The sequence below is a fragment of the Typha angustifolia genome, chromosome 4 (assembly GCF_048772165.1).
Source record: "Typha angustifolia cultivar Huaian chromosome 4, ASM4877216v1, whole genome shotgun sequence".
Taxonomy (NCBI): domain Eukaryota; kingdom Viridiplantae; phylum Streptophyta; class Magnoliopsida; order Poales; family Typhaceae; genus Typha; species Typha angustifolia.
Window position 1 is genome coordinate 10238860 of NC_133242.1, and position 24706 is coordinate 10263565.

The 24706-nt window shown below is 37.5% G+C and overlaps 1 protein-coding gene across 1 annotated transcript; it reads left to right on the forward strand.

The window, feature by feature from the left end:
* Positions 1 to 4417: 4417 nt before the first annotated feature.
* LOC140758862 (cysteine-rich receptor-like protein kinase 6) lies at positions 4418 to 15158 on the forward strand. Its single transcript, XM_073095234.1, has 7 exons — positions 4418 to 5327; positions 8695 to 8823; positions 13445 to 13578; positions 13696 to 13906; positions 14060 to 14297; positions 14385 to 14535; positions 14620 to 15158. Exons 1-7 carry the CDS (start codon positions 4478 to 4480, stop codon positions 14947 to 14949), a joined length of 2043 nt encoding a protein of 680 aa, XP_072951335.1. The 5' UTR covers positions 4418 to 4477; the 3' UTR covers positions 14950 to 15158.
* Positions 15159 to 24706: the final 9548 nt, after the last annotated feature.

Below are 24706 nucleotides of genomic sequence, written 5' to 3' on the forward strand. Positions count from 1 at the left end.
AATAATTTTCACAAGTGGAGATGTCCATTTTAAAGAAGATATTTTTCCTTATTCTCCAAATAATACCTATTCTCTACCCTTTCCTTTGATCCAAACAATAAGCCCATCAAAGGGAGATGATACAAGTCCCATAAGCCCATATGACCATTCTTTTGAACCCAACTCAACCACATTACCATCATTTGAACCTAACCCACCCACCTCACCACCCTCCACCGCAACTCTACCACCACCATCACACATACAACCATCTGAAATTTGTTCACCCATGAACCTTCTCCCCTCTACTTCCTGTCAGATAAAGATGAATTGCTTAAAGATCCAGGCAGATATAGAAGATTGGTAGGACGCCTGATATATTTGACAGTTTCAAGACCTGATATCACTTATTCTGTTCTTGTCTTGAGTAGATTCATGCATCAACCTAGAAAACATCATATGGAGGCAGTCTTACGCGTTGTTCGATATCTAAAGGGTGCCCCAGGTCAAGGTCTATTCTTTTCTTCAAAAAATGATTTGAAATTGCGGGCCTACTGTAATTCAGATTGGGGAGGTTGTCCTCTCACTAGACGGTCCACTACAGGGTATTATGTGTTCCTTGGGTCCTCACTAATTTTATGGAAATCAAAACGGCAGAAAACTGTATCATTATCTTCAGCCGAAGCGGAATACCGCGTAATGACAGGAGCTTGCTGTGAGTTAACATGGCTTTAGTGCCTATTAGGAGACTTAGGCCTTATTCACCATGGACCTGCTTCCTTATATTGTGACAACAAGGCCGCTCTCCATGTAGCAGCAAACCCAGTCTTTCATGAACGCACAAGGCACATAGAAATGGACTGTCACTATATTCGAGACAAGATTCAAGATGGTTCAATAATTACCAAGCATATTAGCTCAGCAAATCAATTGGCAGATTTGTTAACTAAACCTTTGGGAAAGGAAATATTTATACCTATGGTACGCAAGTTGGGCGTGCAAGATATCCACTCTCCAACTTGAGGGGGAGTGTTAGAAAGAAATATTGAAAACATATTTGATTCCAACTTAAGAAGGGTGTTTGTTAGAAAGAAATATTGAAATCAGATTTGGTTCCAACTTGAAGGGAGTATTGGAAAGAAATATCAAAATCAGGAAAGAAATTTCAAAATCAGATTTTATTACTATTATTATTGATTTGGTTAATCTGTTTGTTATTTACTTTCCTTGTATATAGCAACACTATCCTAATATGTTGGATAGACAAGCTTAATTATAGGAGAGATTGTTGTAATCTCCTCCTATTTATGTACTTGATTCATCTTAGTGAAACACACAATTCCCTCATTCTAATCCTTTTACAATGATGAGCTTGATAGTGATTGATACACCGATACAGGAGCTTCGGCTCATGTGACTCTAGATGTGCAACAGCTGGACAAGGTTGACACTTATAATGGTAAGGACAGTGTTATTGTAGGTGATGGAGCATCACTTCCAATCACTCATACTGGTAGCATTTCTTTGAAATCCAAGCTTCAACTTTTAGATCTCTTAGTTGTGCCTAATCTTACAAAACATTTATTATCTATCAGTAAATTGACATCTGATTTTTCCCTTGTCTATCACATTTACTAATGATTCCTTTATTACACAGAACTACAACACATGAATGGTAGTGGCAACAGTTTTGACGTGAGAACTATCTCTATGTACTAGAGCGTGGAAACAAAGCTTTTCTCTCGATCCTCCATAAATTATTGCGTGCTTCTTATGATACATGGCATGCTCGCTTAGGTCATGTATCACACTCCATTATTTTCTTATTGAATAAGAAAGGTCAATTATCTCTTACATCTTTGCTTCCAAATCTTAGTATGTGTTCTAGTTGTTAAGTTGGAAAGAGTCATCGACTTCCTTTCCACATCAATGAAAAGCATTCCAATCATCTTCTAGGATTGGTTCATTGTGATTTGTGGGGTCTATCTTCCATTACTTCTAATTTTTGTTATAGGTACTATGTCATTTTTGTTAATGATAATTCTTGCTTTACATGGCTATATCCATTGAAATTGGACTCGGACTTTTTTTAAAAATTTCTTCAATTTCAATCTTTTGTGGAAAACCAATTTGATGCAAAAATTAAAATATTCCAAAGTGATGGTGGGGTGAATTTAGTAACCTCCGGTTCAAGTCTCACTTGCAAGCTTCCGGTATACATCATCTAATCTCATGTCCCCTCATACCCTTTCTCAAAATGGTCACTTAGAGCGAAAAACTAGCTTGCTATGTTATTTTACTCTCATGTATCCTCTAAGCTTTGGGTAAAAGCGTTCGGTACAACTGTCTTCACCATTAATCGGTTGCCAACCCCTATCCTCAATGGTATATCTCCTTATGAGATTCAGTATGGTAAACCTCCAAACGATGCAAATTTTCATCCATTTATTTGTCTAGTTTATTCACGCTTACGTGCTTATGATTTGCACCTCGTAGCACTTCATGCATTTTTCTTTGCTATAACACATCACATAAAAGGATTTCATTGCCTTGATCCTATTACTCATTGTGTTTATATAACTAGACATACTAAATTTGATGGATCAAAATTTCCTTTTATTGGGCCTCCTAAGTCAATGACCACCTCTTCTCTCCAATTATCAAGCTGTTTTGAGCCAAGTTCAAAATCTTTGTAGCAATTTGTTATCGATAATCCACCACAAAATCCATCTGCTCCATGATTTTACAGTAACTTCGTCCAATTCAAAACCATGTGTTAGTTGTGCTACTAACTACTATATCGACATGTTACAGGACAAGCTACAATTGTAGAATATTCATGAGCCAACTTTCTCAGTATCAAATGCCCCTAGCTCTTCCATTGCCATCTCAGGATCTACTCCTATTTCCCAGAAATTGTAACTCCGAGTGTCATTTCTATACAACCCATCACTCAAAGCACTCATCCAATGCAAATTTGTAGAAAGTCGGGCATTTTTAAGCCCAATCAACATTCATACATGTGCGTTGTGCTAGATTCGCCTCTTCTTCATTATCCTATGGCAATTAAAGCACCTAAAGGGTTCAAGTCGGCAGCTAAACACCCACATTGGTTTGCCGCAATGGACGATGAAATTAGAGCATTGACTTCGAACAACACTTGGACTTTGGTACCACGACCGCCGAATAAAAATGTTGTTGGTTCGAAATAGGTTGTTTTGAGTTAAGTGCTTACCTGATGGATCAATAAATCATCTTGAAGCACGCCTTGTTGGCAAAGGATACACTCAAATACCTAGCCTAAATTTCACTAATACATTCAGTTCAGTTTACTATTGTTTGTGTTGCTTTTGCTTTGTCTCAACTTGACGTCAAAATATATTTCTCAATGGCAATCTCTGAGAACAAGGCAATCTCTGAGAACAAGTTAATATGGAGCAACTCCTGGTTCACTAATCCCCAATTTTTTTGTGTTTGCAAATTGAAAAGGACACTGTATAGCTTAAAACAAGCTCCTCGTGCTTGGTTCCATCAGTTTAGCTCATTCTTATTACAAAATTGGTTTTAGTTCCATCAGTTTAGCTCATTCTTATTAAGAATTGGTTTTAGTTCCATCAGTTTAGCTCATTCTTATTAAAAATTGGTTTTATGTGCAATCGTGCTGACACCTCACTCTTTGTTCTCTGTTAGCCTGCAGATATCATCTATCTTCTTCTTTGTGTTGATGAAATAGTTGTTACAAGTAATAACAATAATATGCTTGTCGATATCATCTCCAAGATTCAGAAGGAGTTTGCTATGAAAGAATTGGGGTCTCTTTCTTATTTCCTTGGCCTAGAAGTTCACAGTGCATTTGGAGGTTTATTTCTTAGCCGAACAAAGTATGCACATGACATCTTGGCTCCTGCAGAACTATTGGAGAGCAAGCCCGTCAACACGCCTATGGTGGTCAGTCAACGACTCTCTTCTAGCAGTATTCACTATAGTGATCCTTCCTTCAATCGCTCCATGGCGAGAGCACTATAATATTAGTTGTAATAGTAAGTTGTTAATAACGACAAATCTTATTTTATTGTTACAAAAAGTCAACAACAAAACTGTTTTTAAAAACTTCTATAAATATTATACAAACTCCACCCAAACAAGTGCCGTGGTTTCTCACATATTCTGAAGAACAACAACTTTGCAGCTAACAACTTGGCAATGTTTACTTATCTAAACTGGTGGTGTCGTAATAATTGGATCAATCTTCCGGATGACCTTTACTGTGATCTGAATTATATGTAATGAATTAGTCTATCTGTCTATGGACTACTTTTCAAAGTAAAAAAATAATCTTCTTCAAACCTCAACATTTATTATTCTACAGACCACTTGGAATTTGGAAAGTTTTCATTTGACTTTGCCCGTCCATTCCGTCCATTCATTCATTGCATAGCATTGCCTCTTCATATCTATAGGTTTATCTCGCATCGATCATGAGCGCTGCTAGGAAACAATGGCGTTACCTCTCTTTCCCAATTTGCGGAAGCCTCTCCACCTACTATTCCTGTTCGTCATCGTACTCCATAGTCCCACAACCGAGTCACAAACACCAGACTACCAATTCTCCATCAACTGTCCGAAGGATCAAAACTACACAGCTAACAGCACTTTCAAGACCAACCTCGACCTCCTCTTCTCTTCCCTCTACTCCGCTGCCTCTGTGTCCGGGTTCTCCAGCGTCACAATCGGCAAAAATCCCGACCAAGTCTACGGTCTTGCCCAATGCCGTGGTGATTTGTCTCTCGGGGAGTGCCGGACGTGCCTCAGCACGGCGATCAATGAGACCGGCGTTATTTGCCCGAATAGCAAGTATTTGGAGATATCGCGCGACTATTGCTACCTCCGCTACTCCAATACAAGCTTCTTTGGCTACTCGGATGAGTTCTATTATGTCTTTGCTCACAGTTCAGCTACGGAGTCGCAATTGTTCGATGACACTTTAGGACAATTGATCGAGACTCTTGTCGACCAGGCTGCTCATAAATCGCCCCTAATGTTTGCAGCCGGATCGACGAATTATAGTAGCTTTGATGACATCTATGGGCTGGTCCAGTGCACGAGGGACATATCCAAGGACGATTGCTTCCGGTGCCTTAGTAAGTACCGCAGTGAGATTCCCAAGTGTTGCAACGCGAGCGGTGAAGCGAGGTTGTTTGCAAGGAACTGTATCATTCGGTATGATTTGTCTCCTTTCTACAATATTACGGCAGTCGACGAGTTGTCATCATCTCCACCATCGACAACTTCTCCAAACACGGCAGCTCCATCGCCGACGAAGCAAGACAGCAGCCCTACCCCAGCAAGTAAGTCAAGCCAGATTTACTAAAAAATAAAAAAGTAAATTTAGGAAGAGGGTTTTGATTTGGTGGGATAAGGTATGGTGACTAAAATTTGGATTTTTTTGACTAAAAACTTGACCCTTTTTCTTTTAATCGAAATAGATTATTTTTTTTAGAAACGATAATAAGTTTAGCGTTTTTATTATTAAATATTTTCTTCCTGAACGGCTAAAAAATTAAATTAAAGAAAAATATATATATATATATATATATACCATATAAAAATACTGAATTGATTAGCTTTTTTTATTTAGAAATAAAATGCTGATTAATTTAATGTCTTTATTATGACTACAGTCAATTAAACTCTATTTGATAATAAGTATAAATAAATTAGAACATGGACTAAATTTAGTGGGCTATACGACTATTAAAAAAGCTCTTTAGTATGATCTACATGGGAGAAGAAATAAGATCCAACGGGTTGGTATGATCTATATTAGAGAAGAAAAATCCCTCCTTGAAATCTCCAACCTTCAACTCCCCAAACCCACCATCGAAACCATTTCATCTCCCTAAACCCTCTCCCTTCACCGTCAAAACCATCTTCATCTTCCCAAATCCTCCTTACTACGGAAACTCATCTTCACATTCACCCGTCGACCATCGCCACCGAAACGGTATTTGGTGGTCTTGGTCTACAAGCTCTGATCCACCATCTCCAAGCTCCCATCTGCCATCTCAAAGCTCTAAGCTCCCATTGGCCTCATCGATCGGCCATCTCAAAGCTCTAAGCTCCCATTGGCCTCATCGATCGACCATCTCCAAGCTCCGATCAGCCATCTCCAAGTTCCCATCGGCCTCCAAGCTCCAAACTCCCGCTGGAAGGTCTTCTATCTGCTTTGCTTTCCTTAACTGAACGTGGAAGGTTTCTCGATTCTTCTTCCTTTTTGACTGTGGACAAAACCATATCGGTTTCATTTGGAGCAAAAATGGTTGAGAAGTCTATGTTTGAAAGAGTAAAACGACCCGTTGCTTCTTGAGAGTGAAAAAAAGATAGGAGGAGAAAAGGAGCAAGGAAAAAAAAAAGTGAATAGAGGAGAGATTGAACATCTCTTCTACTCGGAAAAAGAGGGCTAAGTGCTTAGCTTATTGTGTCAAACCATCATCTAAAAGTTGTGCATTCATTGAAAAAGGAATACAACATATCTTCTGAATATCTTCTTACATCAACATATCTTGTTGATTCATGTTTTGAGTCAAAAGAAGGAAAATCTTTATATAATATATGCATCTTCTGCTTTGGAATCATCATCCTCTGCAACATTCCCATGCAGCTGTGGGTTTCAGATGTGTGAGTCTTGCTTCCAATTAGCAAGGAAGGAAGCAGGCAAAGCAAGGGTTTCTACTTTCTTTCATTTTTTCCATCGGCCATCTCCAAGCTCCAAACTCATCTTCTTCACTAGCCCACTCTAGCTATCGAGCCTCATTGAGCTGAGCACGAGCGGAGTCTGCTAGGCTTTCCTATCTCAAATCGAGCTCGAGTGTTATGGACCAGATCTAGACTGATTTTCGGGATATAAGATAATTATGAAAATTTAGTTGATGGTAGCATCACAAGATAGAGTTTTAATGGCTCCAGTTTCACATCAATCAGATATTTGGATGAAAAGATATAATTAAAATAGTGGAACAAGATCAAAACGGAGCCCAATTTCTTTCATTTTTTTCATTAGCCATCTCCAAGCTCCAAACTCATCTTCTTTACCAGCCCACGAGCTATCGAGCCTCATCGAGCTGAGCCCGAGTTGAGTCGGGCTAGGCTTTCCTAGCTTGAATCGAGCTCGAGCCTGAAAAAAAGACACTCTCGAGTCAAGCTGAGCTAGGATCCACAACTTAAGTTTTAACCGATAACTTCTCTCTCTCTTTCGATTTCTCTCTCTTTCCGGTTCCGCAACTTAAGTTATAACCAATAACTTCTCTCTCTCTTTTCTCTCTCTCTCTCTCTCTCTCTCTCGGTCTCTCCTCTCGGGCTAGGGCACCTGAAGCACTTGGGCGACTGCAACGGCGAAGGCGATCAGCGAAGGCGAAGGCAAGTATCTCTTTTTTTATTCTCTCCTCTTACGGCACGGCCGGCAAGTGCCGCGGCACGTCACGTGCCGGTTGGTGGTTGGCATGGTCCGTGCCTGTGGCATGGCCATCGTTGCTCAATATGTTAACGATGGAGAATATTTGATTAAAATATTCAACTATTTCAGGATCTTTAATGAGGAGAGTATCAAACTCTTTTAGTTAATGTTTGGATTATTTATTCTGTTAGCTATGAAATAATCCTTCTCAAAGCATCGCATGCATAAATGGCATTTCTTGAGAGTCAACACCACATAAAATATCCTTGAAAATTGTTACAACATTAATGTTTGTTGTCATTTTACCCTGAAGTCTCCATTAATCCTAAAGTATGTGATCCAATTGGTTGTTGTAAAGCATCTTCCATATATACCTGATTGTGACTGTTATGTCCTCCAAATTGTATTTGTCTTTATGGTTTCATGTAATCTAATAGCATTTGGACATGCTATAAGAGAACATGGTATTCTCTTCACTTTGGAAATCTGAAGTCAAGATTGATATTTGATTCTGTTTCTTCCCTGGTCTTGTTGGCAACGGAAGAGGTGATGAATGCATGAGAGATAGAGTAGTAGAAAAGTACGAGGCCCTGTTTAATATGATGACACCCAGCCACCTATGCAACTCCTACACTTGTTGTCATTGCTATTGCTTTTTTACTTGTTATAACTATTACTATTAAGTACTATTGTCTATTGATATTGTCAGCAAAAATCATCAGTTTTATTGTTATTATCAGTATTACACTTGCAGTTATTACTGCTGCTACTATTACTACTACTAATTGTGATAATAAAGTTTGGAAGGAATGATGAGTAGTCTTGCATAATTATATATTGACTTGTCTATGTGTCTATATATTATATCCATACAGATGTATCTTGTATGTATATTATTGTATAAATACTAAACTTGAAGCATGATTGCAAAATTATTATTCATCAAGCATTCTGAGCACTTCTATATGAAGGTCAATTGATGCATATGTACACTACCCACCATCCAAAGTAGGATTATTGATTTTCTCTTGGCATGCTGTTCTCTGAAAACATGTCACATGTGCACGACATAATTCCTAAGAACATTTTCTTTTTTCCAATACAAACTCAGGAGATGAATTATATTTCATGGGTTGTTCTTTGAGAACTGCATTTCTATCCAAAGAAATGAAAGGAAAAGGATCTGGTTTCTTTTATTATTAAGTTGTTTTGTTTTTTTATTCAGATGGATAACAACTGTGATTGACTAACTAAAATTGCAGGGAAGAAGAAGAAAATTTCTACTGGCAGAATTATTGCAATTGTAATATCTGTACTGGCTGCATTATTCCTAGTTTGCATTTGTTTCTGGAGGAAGAAGAGAAGATCATCAAGAAATCTAGCACTACCATGTAAGTTGTGTATGATGCATCATGAACTATTACTACTAAGTACTATCTGTTTGGGAAGAAAAAAATTAACGAACTCTTATTTAGACTTAACCAGTATAGTTAGATATTAATTGGGCTCAATTGATGTCCAGATCTTGTTACAGACAGATTTGACTAGATTAGGTAAAAATTGCTGAAATTTGGAATCCTTATGTATAAGCCTTGAAGGAGTGCGTATTTATGCAGAAAATGCTCGTGAGGTCGGGATCTATTAAAACTGTAGCATTCGGTCCTTAAAATTTGCAATTGATGGGATAAGGAAGGCTTTATTTTTATTATTTTGGAGATATTTGAACTAATACAATTGGAACTGCCTATAACCACGACGATGCAGTAACAACATTCCTGCTCGAATGGTGGAAATTCCTTTTTAACTGTTCGTACCGAAATTCATTCGTTTGATCATTTGAACCCATTTTGAAGGGTTTAAACAAGTTGCAGATGCTACTTTAGAAAAATTACAATATTATGTTCACTTCAAATGCCCCTATATAAATTTAATGTTTATCATGTTTCACAGTTATAGGTTGGGTCTGTGCGAATGCCCTTCCAACCATTCAAACATCACTGACATTTGGTTTATTTCAATGATTCTACTTTAGATATGAGTTTGGTTTATCTCTAAATCTTAGTATGTGAAAGTGTCTATGTATATATATCTATTAGCAAGGATGGTTATGCCGAAAGCATGTGTGATATGGTTTGGACTTTGATCCAATTACTTCATGAGGGATATTGGGTTTGCTACTTATTATAGCTGATTTTTTGGAGGATTACTTAGCCTTTGGATTGGGTGTTCAAATAGCCTTGTTCGAACAACTTCACAATGTTGCAGACTGAGAGTAGGTGCGTTCGGAGACGTTCAAACGCCACTGGTACGCTCAAACAACATTTGGACACCATAGTCTATTTTAGATAGGTATCTCTAAATCTTAGTGTGCGAAATTCATGGAGTCTCCCAAAAGAATACAAAAGCCAATAGTGAACTTCCGATTACACTTGTCACTAGCATAATCTACATCAAAATATGCCCGCAACTCTAAGAAAGAAGTAGATGGCATGAAGAGAGCGAGTGATAGTGCCTCAAAGATCGAAGAATATGCATGAGGAGAGCATAATGAGCAGATCGATGAGTCTCATGAACTGAGTGACAAGACCAGCTACATGAAAGATATTTGACTGGGTAAAAGGTCGAGTAGATGAGGGCACAACCAGCTGACGATATCTAGTTGGATCAAGAAGAGGTTGACCATCATCTAGCTAAAGCTTCACATGAAGCTCAATTGGGGTAGCAACGGGATGAGTATCAATGATGGTGGCATGACTGAAAATGTATGTAATATATTTTTATTGGGACAACAAAAGATTATAAGATGATAGAATAATTTTAATACCTAGAAAGTATTGAAAATTATCGATGACCTTTATCTCAAACTAGTGCTGAAGATGCTGCTGAAGAGTGCGAATGTTGACCGAGTCATCCCTAGTGATAATCATATCGACATACAGAAGAAGGATCCAACCCTAAGTAGAAGACCTTAGAAATATGGATGGCTCAGAAGGATTCTTTTGAAATTCGTAATATGTGGAAACACTTTAAAATTGATCAAACCAGGCATAAGGGGCCTACTTGAGCCCATAGATGGCTCATCACAAGCGACAAATATGACTTGAAAAAGTGGGGAAACCAAGTGGAGGATCTATGTACACCTCCTTGTCAAGAAGGCCATGAAGAAAAGCATGCTTCACGTTCATCTGATGTAGAGTCCACTAGCGGCTAGAAGCAATAGCAAGAAGAGTATGGACAAAAGTCATTTGAGTAATAGGAGCAAAGGTCTCATAGTCTATCTTGTATTCCTAAGTAAAATCTCAAGCAATCAGACGAGCTTTGTACTTGGCAATAAATCTATTAGGTCAATTTTTGACCTTGAAAATCTATTTTGTAGCTGACAGGCATGATATCAGACGGGTGAAAAACATATAAAGTATACATCTACTGAAGGGCTAAAGCTTATTTCCGGAAAAACAATATGTATCGGTCGTATCAACCGCTTGTATCAGATCTAGTTTCGGCCCAAATCGGGATCGGCCGAAATTGGAGACTGGTGGAAATATAACCAATATAAGAGATACGATAATGGATTCTATTAGCAACATGAATATGAGGAAGGGCGAGAAGGGTATGAGTAAAGTAGTGAATGCTTATGATGTGAAGTGCTAGAATAAAGTCTAGGATTTAGTCATACCAGAAGAATAGAGGCACCAGTAAAGTTGAGGGCTCTGTTAATGAGCTGATGAATTTATTGGAGTTGTGCACTGCTAAAGGTGGAACCAGAGGAATGATCAGATGGACCGGTACTTGGGGCAGCGGTCCAGTGGAGGCATCTCTGTCCTTTCTTGATCTCTTTTTGCCAAAGTGAGGATCAAGCGGAGGAGGAAGACTATTGTAGCAAGTGGTATGATGATCGTGGCAACTACAATGAGCGCACATAGAACGCGATGAGTGATGATCTCGTCTGGGCATATGAATGACGTGAACAACAATGGAAATATTAGACATGATTGATAGAGGAGTGTAGCACCAAGTACAATCTATGATAGAAAAATGTGGTGTAGAAGATACTTGACAATAAAGCACGGACATGGACACCACACGATATGGACACGGCGACACAGCAAATTTGAAAATATAGGACACGGACACGGCATAGGACACGGCGAAATAAATAAATAAAACTAATCTAGATCTCTGAAAGTTGCCACCAATACTTCTTCTTATCTCTTTCTCCTCTGTCTATATATTTTTGCTATCTTTCATTGCCCTCCTCATCCTCTCCACTCTGCTATCATATGAAATTTATTTTGGAGCCATTGATATTTAACTCTGTAACTAAAAAATATAACTTAAAATTTACAAAAATAAAACCCTCTTAATTTTTTTTTCTTTACTTCTTTCCAGTTTCCACCTCTCTCTACCTCTCAGGTCCTCAATAGCAGTAGTCGCTACTGCTGCTGCTCAGGCGCTACTGGTGTAGGTGCACAGGAACAAGTGTGCAGCGACAGCAGCACCCTGCTGCTGGTGCTGCTACTTCACCACAGCAGCTGCAGCAGGTGCGTAGTGAAAAAAAAATGAAAAAGAGAGGAATTAGAAATTGAAAAAAAGAAATTCATCTGAGGTCGACAAAGGTCGAAGTTGTCGGATCTTCGTTGGAGAATGTCGCCGGAGATTGAGATCGCCAGAGTTCTACTCAGTCGCCGGTGAAAAAGAAAGAAAAGAGAGAGAGAAAGATAGAAAGAGAGAGAGAGAGAGAGAGAGAGAGAGAGAGAGAGAGAGAGAGAGGTAGGAGGGTGGGGGAGCATCAATTATTGATGTCCCTCGGGGTCGGATCTGACCCGTTCCCATTCGTTTCGGTTGGAATCGGCCAAAACGACTGATACCCCAGTCGAAACCTGCCTGGTTTTGACTAGGATTGGGATCGGCTAGGGCCAAAACTAGGAACCTTGATTTAGGTTCAAATATGCCCACCTATGTTTTTGCATATTACATGGACACTTTTATTTAGGTTTTTATACCTTTGCTAGAGTAGGTACGTAAGGGTTATTAAATCCAACCCTAGTAAAAGTCATCATTATCCTCAGGGAGACTTTTGAAGATCACCTATGGTTTTAGACGAAGATGGGCTCTCAACTTAACTCATCTACTTCAAAACATCTCATTGGTCATTGAGACGGAAAGATGAACTTTAAGAGTCACTGAAAATAAAAAATCAATCATGGAAAATGTTGTATCGTGAGATTTAGTGAGCAAGATTATTATAGATTGAGTCGTAGAGATTGACGCGTGATCCGTAGATTTTTTGTAAGTCTTATAGATTTTGTTGATTGATTTAGATCCAAGTTTGGATCCATGATTTTATATTTGATTTGAGTTTTTCTACATAAAGATCTTTCAGTCTTCCATTTTTTCACATTTTATTTTTTGTATTTATTTTATTGATAGCGTGCAGTAAATCAATCTCCTAAAGTGAGTATTACAAATTTTCAACCTTCTTATGAAGTGTCTTGTAGCAAGTACATTTTCTCAGTTACATCCGGAGGCCAGGCAACATATCATCATTAATTTAATATCATATTGTTCCATTAAGAAATATTAAATGGAAGGGCAATTTGGGATATAAAAAAGAAAAAGATCAGCTAAGTAAAAGGTTGTCTCTAAATGAGATGTTATTAAATAGAGTCTATCAAGATTCTAGAGAACAGGGAACCTATATTCTCCTGATCTATTTTTGTCTTTGCATCTTTTTGCATTTTCTTTATATCCTTAGTTATCTAGAAATAGTGAACTTTTATCTGTAGACACTATCCGACTTAAAAATTATTGTAGAGGTTCCACAAGTAATGAAATTGAAGTTATGGGATCAAATTTTCATGACTGTGCCTTGGGAGGAAGATTACAAGTATAAAGCAAGCAATAACTTCTGTATTTTTTCAACCATAACTTCACAGGCCATCAACAAATTTGCTCGTGACTGTAATGTATGTATTATTTAGAATATTGAGATGATGTCTGTTCTTTTTTCAGTAGATGAAACTCACACAGAGGATATCGAAAGTGTTGAGTCACTGCTTCTTGATCTGTCAACATTGAGAGTTGCAACAGCTAACTTTGCCGAATTCAACAAACTTGGAGAGGGGGGATTTGGTGCAGTTTATAAGGTATCATAGTATCTAATTTAATATACAATTGTAATTCAAAGTCAGATTTTCTTATTTGATTTAGACTATTATTAACATGTATACATGTCATTTTTGCTAACCTTCTATTCTGCTTAGGGATTCCTCCCTGATGGACAGGAGATAGCAGTGAAGAGACTATCAAGGCATTCAGGGCAAGGACTAGGAGAGCTGAAAAATGAGCTAATTTTGGTTGCCAAGCTTCAGCACAAGAATCTTGTAAGGCTTTTAGGTGTTTGCGTAGAGGAGCAAGAGAAGTTGCTTGTCTATGAATTTGTTCCTAACAGAAGCCTAGACACCATTCTTTTTGGTACTACTTTTCTGCCACATCTTAATTTACCCTGTCATGAGCTAGCCTAATGGAAATTTATGCATTCAGTATACCATTAATCTAACAGGCCTTTAAAATCATTTCGGCTAGAAATTATGTATAACTTAGCCAATTGTTATATTTGAATCATAGATGATGAGAGACGAAGCCAATTAGATTGGGGAAAGAGGTATAAGATCATCAATGGAGTTGCTCGAGGGCTCCTTTATCTACATGAAGATTCGCAGCTAAAAATCATTCATCGTGATCTCAAGGCAAGCAACGTTCTGTTAGATGTGGAAATGATCCCAAAGATTGCAGATTTTGGTCTAGCCAGGCTTTTTGGAGGGGACCAAACTCAAGGCATCACAAACCGGATTGTTGGGACATTGTAAGTAGCAACCTTCAACATTATCCTTATTCTGATCACAGGTAGTTACAGAGTGTACTCTAGATAACAAGTTCAGGTCCTATGCAGTGGTTATATGGCACCAGAATACGCAATGTGTGGGCATATCTCGACCAAATCAGATGTATTTAGCTTTGGTGTTTTAGTTTTAGAGATTGTGACCGGAAGGAGAAACAATGGTTACTTTGGTTCTGAGCAGGGTGAAAACCTCTTGAGCTATGTGAGTACTTTAAAAGCTTGTGGACATAATACTAATGGTTTCAAATGATAGCCTTATATGCAAAATTAATGAAACTATATGCAGACATGGGAGCATTGGAGAGCGGGGACAACCACAGAGCTAATTGATCCATCCTTGGGCAACTATTACTCAAGAAGTGAGATGCTGAGATGCATCCATATTGGACTATTATGTGTTCAGGAAGACCCAGTTGAGAGGCCTAAGATGTCGATGGTCGTCGTGATGCTTAGCAGCGAGACTGTGTCGCTTAAAGCTCCCTCAAGACCTGCATTTTGCATCAGACAGAGCAGCATCGTCTCGGAAACACATGGTGTTAGACGCAACCAGAGGTTGAGGAAGTCTACAGTAGTGTCACGAAATGAGGTGTCCATTACAGGCCTTGAACCTAGATAGATGTGCAGCCATGAAAAAATATCATACCTTTAGAAGATTGATTATTAAGATCTCTCTCAAATGATATATAGAACTCTGTAATATTGTTCTTTTAGTGTATGTAATACTTTTATCACTGATAAGATCCTTACAGAACATAGGATCTACATCTATCCTGTCTTATATTGCTTCAATCCGTTTCATAAGTGAATAGAACAAACGATGTGTTTGCCTGAGTTCTTCATCATAAAAGAACAGAAGAAAAAGAAAAAAAACACGTGTAAATCTACTTAAGAAAAAAGGTAGGTCCATATTAAATCTCATGGAAAACAAATATATATATCCACTTAAGTATAAGGTCCTACTAGATGCACCAATGTGCAAAACCAAGTGTTGTGTCCAAAGGGGTGGGGGAAAGCTAAAGTAATCCAAACCTAAAACAAAAACAAATACGATATCATTGGATGACATTAACAAAGTATTAGCAAAGCTAATAGCAATTACCAATTTGGCGAAAAACTACAATGTTAGAAATAGTGAGTAATTAATTACTCAAGACAAATGCAAATAAGAAATATTAAATTATGTAACCAAAAAAAGAAAAGAATGAGAGGTGTGCTTTCTCAAAAGCCTTTTTCTCTTGCTCCAAAATTCTTTCTTTTTATCTCTACTTAAGCATTCAAAAGCCCTTTTAGACTACTTAAGCATTCAAAAGCCCTTTTAGACTGGCCAAATAAAGTATAATTTTCTACATTGGCAAAAATTCTAAGATTTCAAACATTGCATAGTGATTATAAATTTATATTTAAAGACACTAAATCTAAAAAATTAAATATTGCGAGACTTTCAAAGAACTTTAAATAGTTTCACCCCTGCAAGCTTTTGAGTCTTCATTGTTAGTCTATTAACTGATTATTTTTTCTCCAAATGTTTTGAGTAAGAGTATACACGTAAATTGAAAAAAAAAAATGGACAGGCCTTTCACGTCCTTATATGTGACCATTATATAAAATCCTGGCATTCATGTTTTCAACTTGTTTAATAATTAATCATGTCGGCAGTAGTTAGAATTTGACCTCATCAAAATCCAACTCTATTCCATCTTAACCCAGCAAGATAGCCACCTAATCCAATGGAAGAAAAACGTGTTCTTGGGTCAAAGTCTGCAAATTTTCTCTTCAATCTTAAATTAAGAATATTATATTTGAGCTTAATTTTAATATTTAGACTCGGCTTAGTTCAACTCAAGCCGAGCTCAAGACTTAGCTTGAGCCGAGCCCTAGCTTGATTGGTGGAGGAGGAAGCTGCGGGGACAACAGCCTTCACATTACAAGTATTCTAGAAGGAAATCAGTGGAAAGAAAAAAAGAAAAGATAACATCAATTTCAATGCCAGTCGTCCGGGACCAACACCATTGTACTATGATATCTTCTCTGAGCACGGTGACTTGCCCTTCGAGGAGGCGAAGGAGGAGGAGGAGGAGGAGGCTGCAGGAAGAGGTCGGAGGACCTGATTGTCACGGTAGATCGAGGAGGTTGGATTTGTTGGATAGAATTTTATTAGATTAAGATTAGAGTTAGAGTTAGAGATAATCATGAGAGCCAATAAACTAAAATTTTAATAACTATAAATATATTTATATATAATATATTTTAATAAATATTATATTAAATTGAGTCTAAGCAACCAGCTCTAGCTAAGTTCAGCTCAACTTAAGTCAAACTGAGCTGATTCCAAGCTGCTCACTTAATTTGACACCCCTAATCTTATTATAAAAACCTCACCGACCATCTAAAATCCTAAAATCCATTATACTAAATCAAGTAGGATAATCTTATATTAAGTGTCATTATGATCATATGAAGGTATACTTGGTCAAAAAAATCTCCAGTTGCATGTATAAAATAGTTGCAATGTCATTAAGGACAAGTATAACAATTTGAATAAATTAATTGGTTATTTGCATGTATAGATAGTTGCATGTATAAAATAGTTGCAACGTTGGTAAGGACAAGTATAACAAATATAAAATAATTGGTGCATTAAAGTTTGATAGAGATTAGTGGGTTGATATATGGTTAGTAAAGGAAGAGAGTTGACGGTTGCAGTGTTCCAAGTAGTACTGCTTGAAGTATTCTGTGTACTGTGTTAAGCTTTGATGCGAGGAAAAAGTAAAGAAGGTGATTGGCTGGAACTCTCATTAATTTAATTGAGAGTGCTTGGATTTAATCCTGTTTGAATCATCTGAATTATTGTTAGTGTACAGCTTGTTATGGTTACAATTTACACCCACGTTTATATGTTTTACTTTTGGTCGGCCGCGAGCAACCTAAGAAAAGAGTATTGCTGCTTATCTTAAAGTGTTGCTGAATTCTTGCATTAAAGCTTGATTCTTTGTAGATTCACATTACTAGATAAGCAGAGTTATCTTCTATAAATATTCTAGGAATCCTTTCCTGGTATTGACTTGTAAACTAAATTAGTTGGCATCTGCTAAACTGAAGCATCTCGATCATAATATGTTGAAGTTTGGCTCAAATCAAGCGTTCCATTTTGCTATGCCAGATGCGTTTGAATGGACTTTGGAGGCATTCGAATGCAAAAATTCGAGACTATTTGCACTTTGTAGGCGTTCAAACAGCTCCACAAGCGTTCGAACGTAATTCTGCGTTCTAGATTTAAACTCCAGGGGCATTTGAACGAGTCTGCGGGCGTTCGAACGCTCCGTGGGATTTACCCAACTTTAAGTCAGCCCTATAAATACTGAAGTAGGGATTTTAGGGCTTTTATGCTTAAAAGATATATTAAGAGAGCTAATCACTATGTATTGAGAGATATTAGAGTTGAAAAACTATTTGTAATTAGAGATTTGCAAGTGAAGGAAGAAGCTCGTGGATATAGGCATATCGCCGAACCATGTAAATTTTGTCTCTCTCTCTCTCTCTATTGTCACCATTGCTTTCATTCTTGAGATTACTTGCATTAGGGTGTTTAATACGTGACTAGAAATTGTTTATTGCTATTCCATCACTATTAGCACCATATTAGAGTTTTTTCCCAAGTTGTTAGTTTTGCTATTACTATTCCATTAGTTACATTTCGAGGTGAAGATTTTGTTTCTGCTACCCTCACCCATTTGGTGTTTAGCATAACAATTAGTATTAGAGATTCAAGGTTTCAAACCTCAGCTTTTAATTTTGGGAATAGTGTGGATTTGGAAAATTTTGCCAAAATATGGAAATCATTCAAATAAAAAAAATTATCTCAAATGCAAAATTTAAAGTAGAGAAGTTTGATGGTACCACTTTGAAATATGGTAATATGAAGTGATGGACATCTTGTTCTATCAAAAATTGGACATCACCTTGGAGGCAAAGCCCAAAGAATTATCAGAAAAGGAATAGGAGTAGATGAACCAACACGTATGTAGCACTATTCACTTTGTTTAGCAAAAAAATCAAAAGTACTTTGTAATGAATGAAAATTTGGCCAAGAACTTGGGAAAGAAATTCGAGGGCAAATTTATGACTAAGGGCAAATTGGCTCTATTTGAAAAAGTTTTTCAAGTTTCAGTACAAGATTGGAACACCTACGGCTGAGCATTTGAACTCTTTCAACAAACTATTTGCGGATTTGCAAAATTTGGATGTGGAGATCTCGAATGAAGATAAAGCATTGGTACTTTTAAACTGTTTGCCGGATATTTATGACTAGCTCATTACTACCTTGCTATATGGAAATGACTCTATATATTATGATAATGTTGCAAATACACTTATTAACAATGGGTATTGGAAATTAGATAAGCAAGCTACTCATGAGTCATCATCAAATGTTTTGACGGTGAGGGGTAGATCGAAAAATAGAAAATTTGTGAAGAGAGGTAAATTTTTCTCAAAATCAAGGGTGCATCTTCAAATAGAAAAATGACTGCAAAAGATCAACTCTTATTGTCGAAACAAAGAGCATTTAAAGAAGGATTGTCCTATTAAAGAAACCTCAAAAGACAAATGTGACACATTCAAATGATGAGGATTCAAAGAATGTCCTAATAGGCTCGACTCTTGCTTGTGACACAGATGAGTGGATATTAGATTCCGGGTACACATACCATATGTGTCTCAATCGGAATTGGTTTTCCACCTTTGATAAAATTTCAGGTGGAGTAGTATTTATGGGCAATGATAGCCCATGTAGAGCTGAAGGCATTGGCACCATCGGCCTAAAGCTATATAATGGGTCTATGAAAGAACTAATTGAAGTTTAGTACATACCGGAATTGAAGAAGAACCTCATTTCTCTTGGTGTTTTGGAATCAAAGGGCTTTACCATTACTTTGAGAGATGGAGCATTGAAGATTCCTTTAGGAGCATATTAGTTGTAATGAAGGGTATAAGAAAAAGAAATCTATATTTCTTGCATAGCTCTACAGATATTGGAAGTGTAGCTGAGGTTTCAAGCAATTGGTTGATGCGGATAACACTACTAGATTATGGCATATGAGGTTGGGGCATGTAGGAGAGAAAAGTTTGCAAGGCTTGTCAAGACAAGAATTGCTAAAGGGCGTGAAGAGTCTCAAATTAGATTTTTACAAATACTGTGTTTTGAGCAAGCAAACAAGGATCAAGTTTGCTATAGGAGTGCATCGAACCAAGGGCGTCTTGAATTATATTCATATAGATGTTTGGGGACCTACCTAGGCCATGAGGAATATCGAAAAGGCAAATTGGAAAGTGACGATGAATGATGAATTGAAAGCTCTTGATAAGAATAAGACTTGGGATTTGGTGGAACTCCCTAAAGGGAAGAGAACAAGTGAATGCAAATGGATATATGTCAAGAAGGAAGATCCTCAATCGAAAGGCGGAGTTAGATTCAAAGCTAGATTGGTGGCAAAAGGATATGCACAAAAGGAGGGAATTAATTATAATTAAGTATTTTCTCCGGTGGTGAAACATTTCTTCATTCGGATTTTACTAGCTTTGGTATCTCAATTTGATCTAGAGCTAATTTAGACAGACAAGAAGACCCCTTCTTGCATGGTGATTTGGCTGGGGACATTTATATGACCTAGCCAAAAGGATTCAAAGTCGATGGGAAAGAGAATTTGGTTTGCAAATTGAAAAGTCATTATATGGCCTAAAGGAGTCTCTATGGCAATGGTATAAATGTATTGATCAGTTTATACGGAGTCAAAATTACAAAAGAAGGCAGTATGATCACTATGTCTATTTTAGAAAGCTTTAAGATTGATCATTTATCTATTTACTCTTATATGTATATGATATATTGATAGCATATAAGAGGAAGGTGGAGAATGATAAATTGAAGTTCTAATTGCATAAAGAATTTGAAATGAAGGATCTTAGAGAAGCTAAGAAGTTATTCGGCATAGAAATCAGAAGAGACAAAAGAAAGGGGACAGTATGCTTGACGCAGAAGCAGTATTTGAAGAAGGTATTACAACAGTTTGGTATTGATAGTAAAATAATTAGTGAGTATACCATTGGCACCTCATTTCAGACTTAGTGCAGCTATGTCACCTAGTACAGATGCCAAGAGGAATTTCATGTCCAAGGTACCATATGTAAGCGCAATTAGAAGCCTAAAGTACGTGATGGTGTGCATGAGGCCAGATATTTCACAAACCATCTGTAATGCCCCAGCCCGACACGGGCATGTGCACGCCCATGCGCCCACACGACACATGCGGCGCACGCGATAGGTCGGGCGGGGCCCGTCACACACAGATACACTCCTGTGCACATATAATCAAGACATCATCAAATAATACCTGCTAACATATTCATACTCACATAATCCAAAACCAAATAAATCATATTATCAACCAAATAAATTTGTTAACACATGAATATCCAAGTCTACAATAATATATACTATGCTACTATCTAATCTGGCAGGACCTACACAGGCCATAACAAACCATCAAAATACAACTAAAACAACTAATACAAGAGTACTATGATTTGACCTGTGTTATACAAATCATCGTCTAATACAAAAGAGTACAAATATCAAATACTGGTACAACTCAATTTCTATATAAACTATTATCTATACCGTCTCACATCTATAGCTCACCTCATCATCGCTCTAAAATATCTTCTCAAGATATCTCAAGTCGCTATCACGTACCACATATCTGAGGGGGGGGTTAGAAAAGAAATAAAGAGAATCATGAGCAAAAGACTCAGTGAATAGACCTTACCCCGAATTAGTGATGTCAAACAGAGAGTAAATCATATACTGGATAATATAAATCAGAAAGAGCATCATGTCATGAATGAATATGTGAATGTATCTTCAATAATATAAATAAAAAGTAGATAATATGTCATAACTGATAAAAGTATATAATCCTCGACAATGAGTAAACAGATCTCCATGTTATACTATCATCACAACTCTCTCTCTCTCTCAAATATGACACATGATACATACCGATCATGACTATGCTATGATATCAAATGCAACCATATATGATGCATATTGATCACTCGATAATCAAGTAACCAAATGATAATAAAATCATATGCATTTCTCAACATTACAATCATTACCGATATCTCAGTATAATATCATCATACTAGACCACTGTGCACAGTCAACACCCGGTACCCGACCTCAACATCATGCCTGGAGGCTCAGAGCATACTCTGCCATCCACAAGAGTATCTCAAATATAATCATACCCCGCCACCCGCTAGGGTATCAACATCCATCCAGACCGGGCACCCCACATAGTTGATAGAAACCTCGTGAGGATAACTTGCCACATATGCCCTGGCGAATGGCATGTGTCCGATTGTCTGTCCGCACAGACTCAACTGACCTCGGACATGAGCCACGAGATATCGCATATCAGCGACCATAATCATCACTCCAAGCACCCCTAACCCTGGCGCCTACTCGGGTATCCTCACGCTTTCTATCAACTATCCTATCAATCACATTTCATGTCTTCCTTCTAAATGCTAAATCACATGCATATATCCAGTACGATAACGAGTCAATGCATAATAGAAATTTAGGTGGAATAGGAATCAAGAGAAAAATGATGCAATGTAGACTCCAACCATGTATTTAACATATGCATACTCCTGCTAGTCTATCACATGCACACTCATACTAGAAATCACTCCGACACAAAATCATAATAGTATAATCATCTCTATTTATCATCATCATACTCATATTCAAGATCAGCATAATTCTATGCATGATAAAAATATGCTCGACTGTAATCATCTCTGGATAAAGTCATATAATCATGCTGGAGGCCAAAACATGCATGTACATAATATATAATATAATCTAATTTGAGAAATGTGTCTAGGGGATAAGACTACTCACCCCACTGCAAATACCAAATCACCACTCGTTCATGCTGCTACGATAACGATCAAGTCTCGATAGCTAAGTCCACGGGGTCTTGAACAGGGGGGTTCGGGATCTGAAATTATTTAAGTAGTATGATGTTAGCCGTTTATCTGATTAAAATCCGTTCATATAATATATGATGATTTAGAAGGTTTTAGGATTTCTACTTATCTTTATTACTAGCTAGATTTTTAATTACAGATAAAAATAAAAATAAAAATATAGATGAAATCCTAACTATAATTATATCTTGATTAATTAAAGATTACTTTATAAAATAATAAATAAATACATAAGCCTAGTAGTTTATTTGTTACAAAAATAACAATATATAATAAATTAATAGAATTACTTAAAATGTATATCATAAGAATATTAGAATATAAATCTAATAATTATAATTTACAAATCTATCTATTAATCTAATATGCATATAAGTAAATAAATAAATAAATATAAGTATTACCTATATTTATGTGTAATAGTTTATAACCTAATTAATCATTAATAAACTTTAATTAACAATAATCATAATGATGAATATGTATTATTATTAAAATAAATAATGTCTAAATCTATTTGTATTAATTAAAACAGAAATACCTAAATAAATAAATAATAAAATAAAAAAGGATAATGGATCACTAGTATCAGTGCTGGGCTTGGCCCAGCATTGGCCTACTACAGTGCTGGACCGAGCCCAGCACTGTTGCAGAAAAATAAGAAGAGAAGAAGCAGCTGAGGAAGAAGAAGAAGAAAAGAAGAAGGAAGAAGAAGAGAAGAGAAGAAGGGAAGAAAGAGGAGGGAGGTGCGGACCCGGGCCGGCGGGGGGGGGAGGGGGGACCGGCAGCTGGTGGCCAGCCAGCTGCCGGCCTCTCGCCGGCGGCTCAGCTCCGACGGGCCCGAGCCAAAGTAAGGAAAAGAGAAAGAGAGAGAGATAGTGAGAGAGAGAGAGAGAAAAAGGGAGAGAGAGAGAAGAAGAAGAGAGAGAAGGAGAAAGAGCTCACCGGCGCTCGTGGAGGTGGCGGCGACAGTTTCCAAAGATGGCGGCGGCGGCGATAGGCCGGCCTTGACGAGAGATATATATATATAGAGGGAGAAAGAGAGGCGGTGGGAGGGGTTGGCGGTGGTTGCGGCGACGCTGGGGCCCGCCACAGTCGGTTGGCTGCGACGACGTGAGGGGGGTGCGTGGCACCTCCCCCACGCTGCCCTATTGCATGGGCACGAGGCACCCATGCAAAGATTTTTTTTTTTTTTTTAGATTGGGTTGTTACACCATCCGTATTGTTAGCAGATACATGCATGCTCCAGAAAAAGAGCATTGGTAGGCGATAAGTGGATTTTGAAATATATTTATGGTACTTTGGGAGTTGGATTAAAATTTGTGAAAGATGATAGACTTAGTTTACATCTTACTAGATATGTGAATTTGGACTATGCAGGTGATTTGGACAAGTGTAGATCTACTACATGATATGTATTCACGCTTCCTAGAGGGCTAATCTGTTGGATGTTTATTTTGCAGTCGACGGTTGCTCTATCTACCAGAGAAGCTGAGTATATGAGAGTGACAGAGGCTATAACGGAGGCTATTTGGTTGATCGATTTGACGAATGATTTAGGTATATTTTAAGAGTAGGTGGAGATATGTTGTAATAGCCAAAGTGTAATTTGTTTGGCAAAGAACCAAGTTTATCATACTAGGACAAAGCACATTAATGTCCGTTTTTATTTTGTGAGAAAAATCTTAGAAGAAGGAGATATTTCTCGTTGTAAGATTGGGACTGCAGATACTCCTGCAGATATGTTGACGAAAGTGATGACAAAGATAAAGGTCCAACATTATTTGGATTTGATCATTGTCATTCACATTTGACTAACTTTGGATTTGGCATTTTAAGATGCAAATTTGTAGGCGGTGCATTTTGGGAGTTTTTAGTCACTTTGCAGTGGTGGAGAGTAATTTCTTAAAGTCTTGAGGTTTCGTTAAGATGGAGAATTGTTGAAGTTTGGCTCAAATCAAGCGTCTCATTTTGCTGCGCCAAATATGTTTGAATGGGCCCTAGAGGCATTCGAACACAAAAACCCGAGACTATTTGTACTTTGTCAGTGTTCGAATGGCCCCACAGGCGTTCAAACGCCATTCTGCGTTCTATATTTGAATTCCAAGTAGGTTTGTGGGTGTTCGAACACCCCACGGGATTTTCCCAATTTAAGTCAACCCTATAAATACTAAAGTAGGGATTTTATGGCTTTTATGTTCAAGAGAAATATCAAGAGAACTAACCACCATGGTATTTAGGGAGATTAGAGTTGAGAAACTATTTGTAATTAGAGATATGCATAGTGAAGGAAAATTGCTCTACCCGTAAATGTA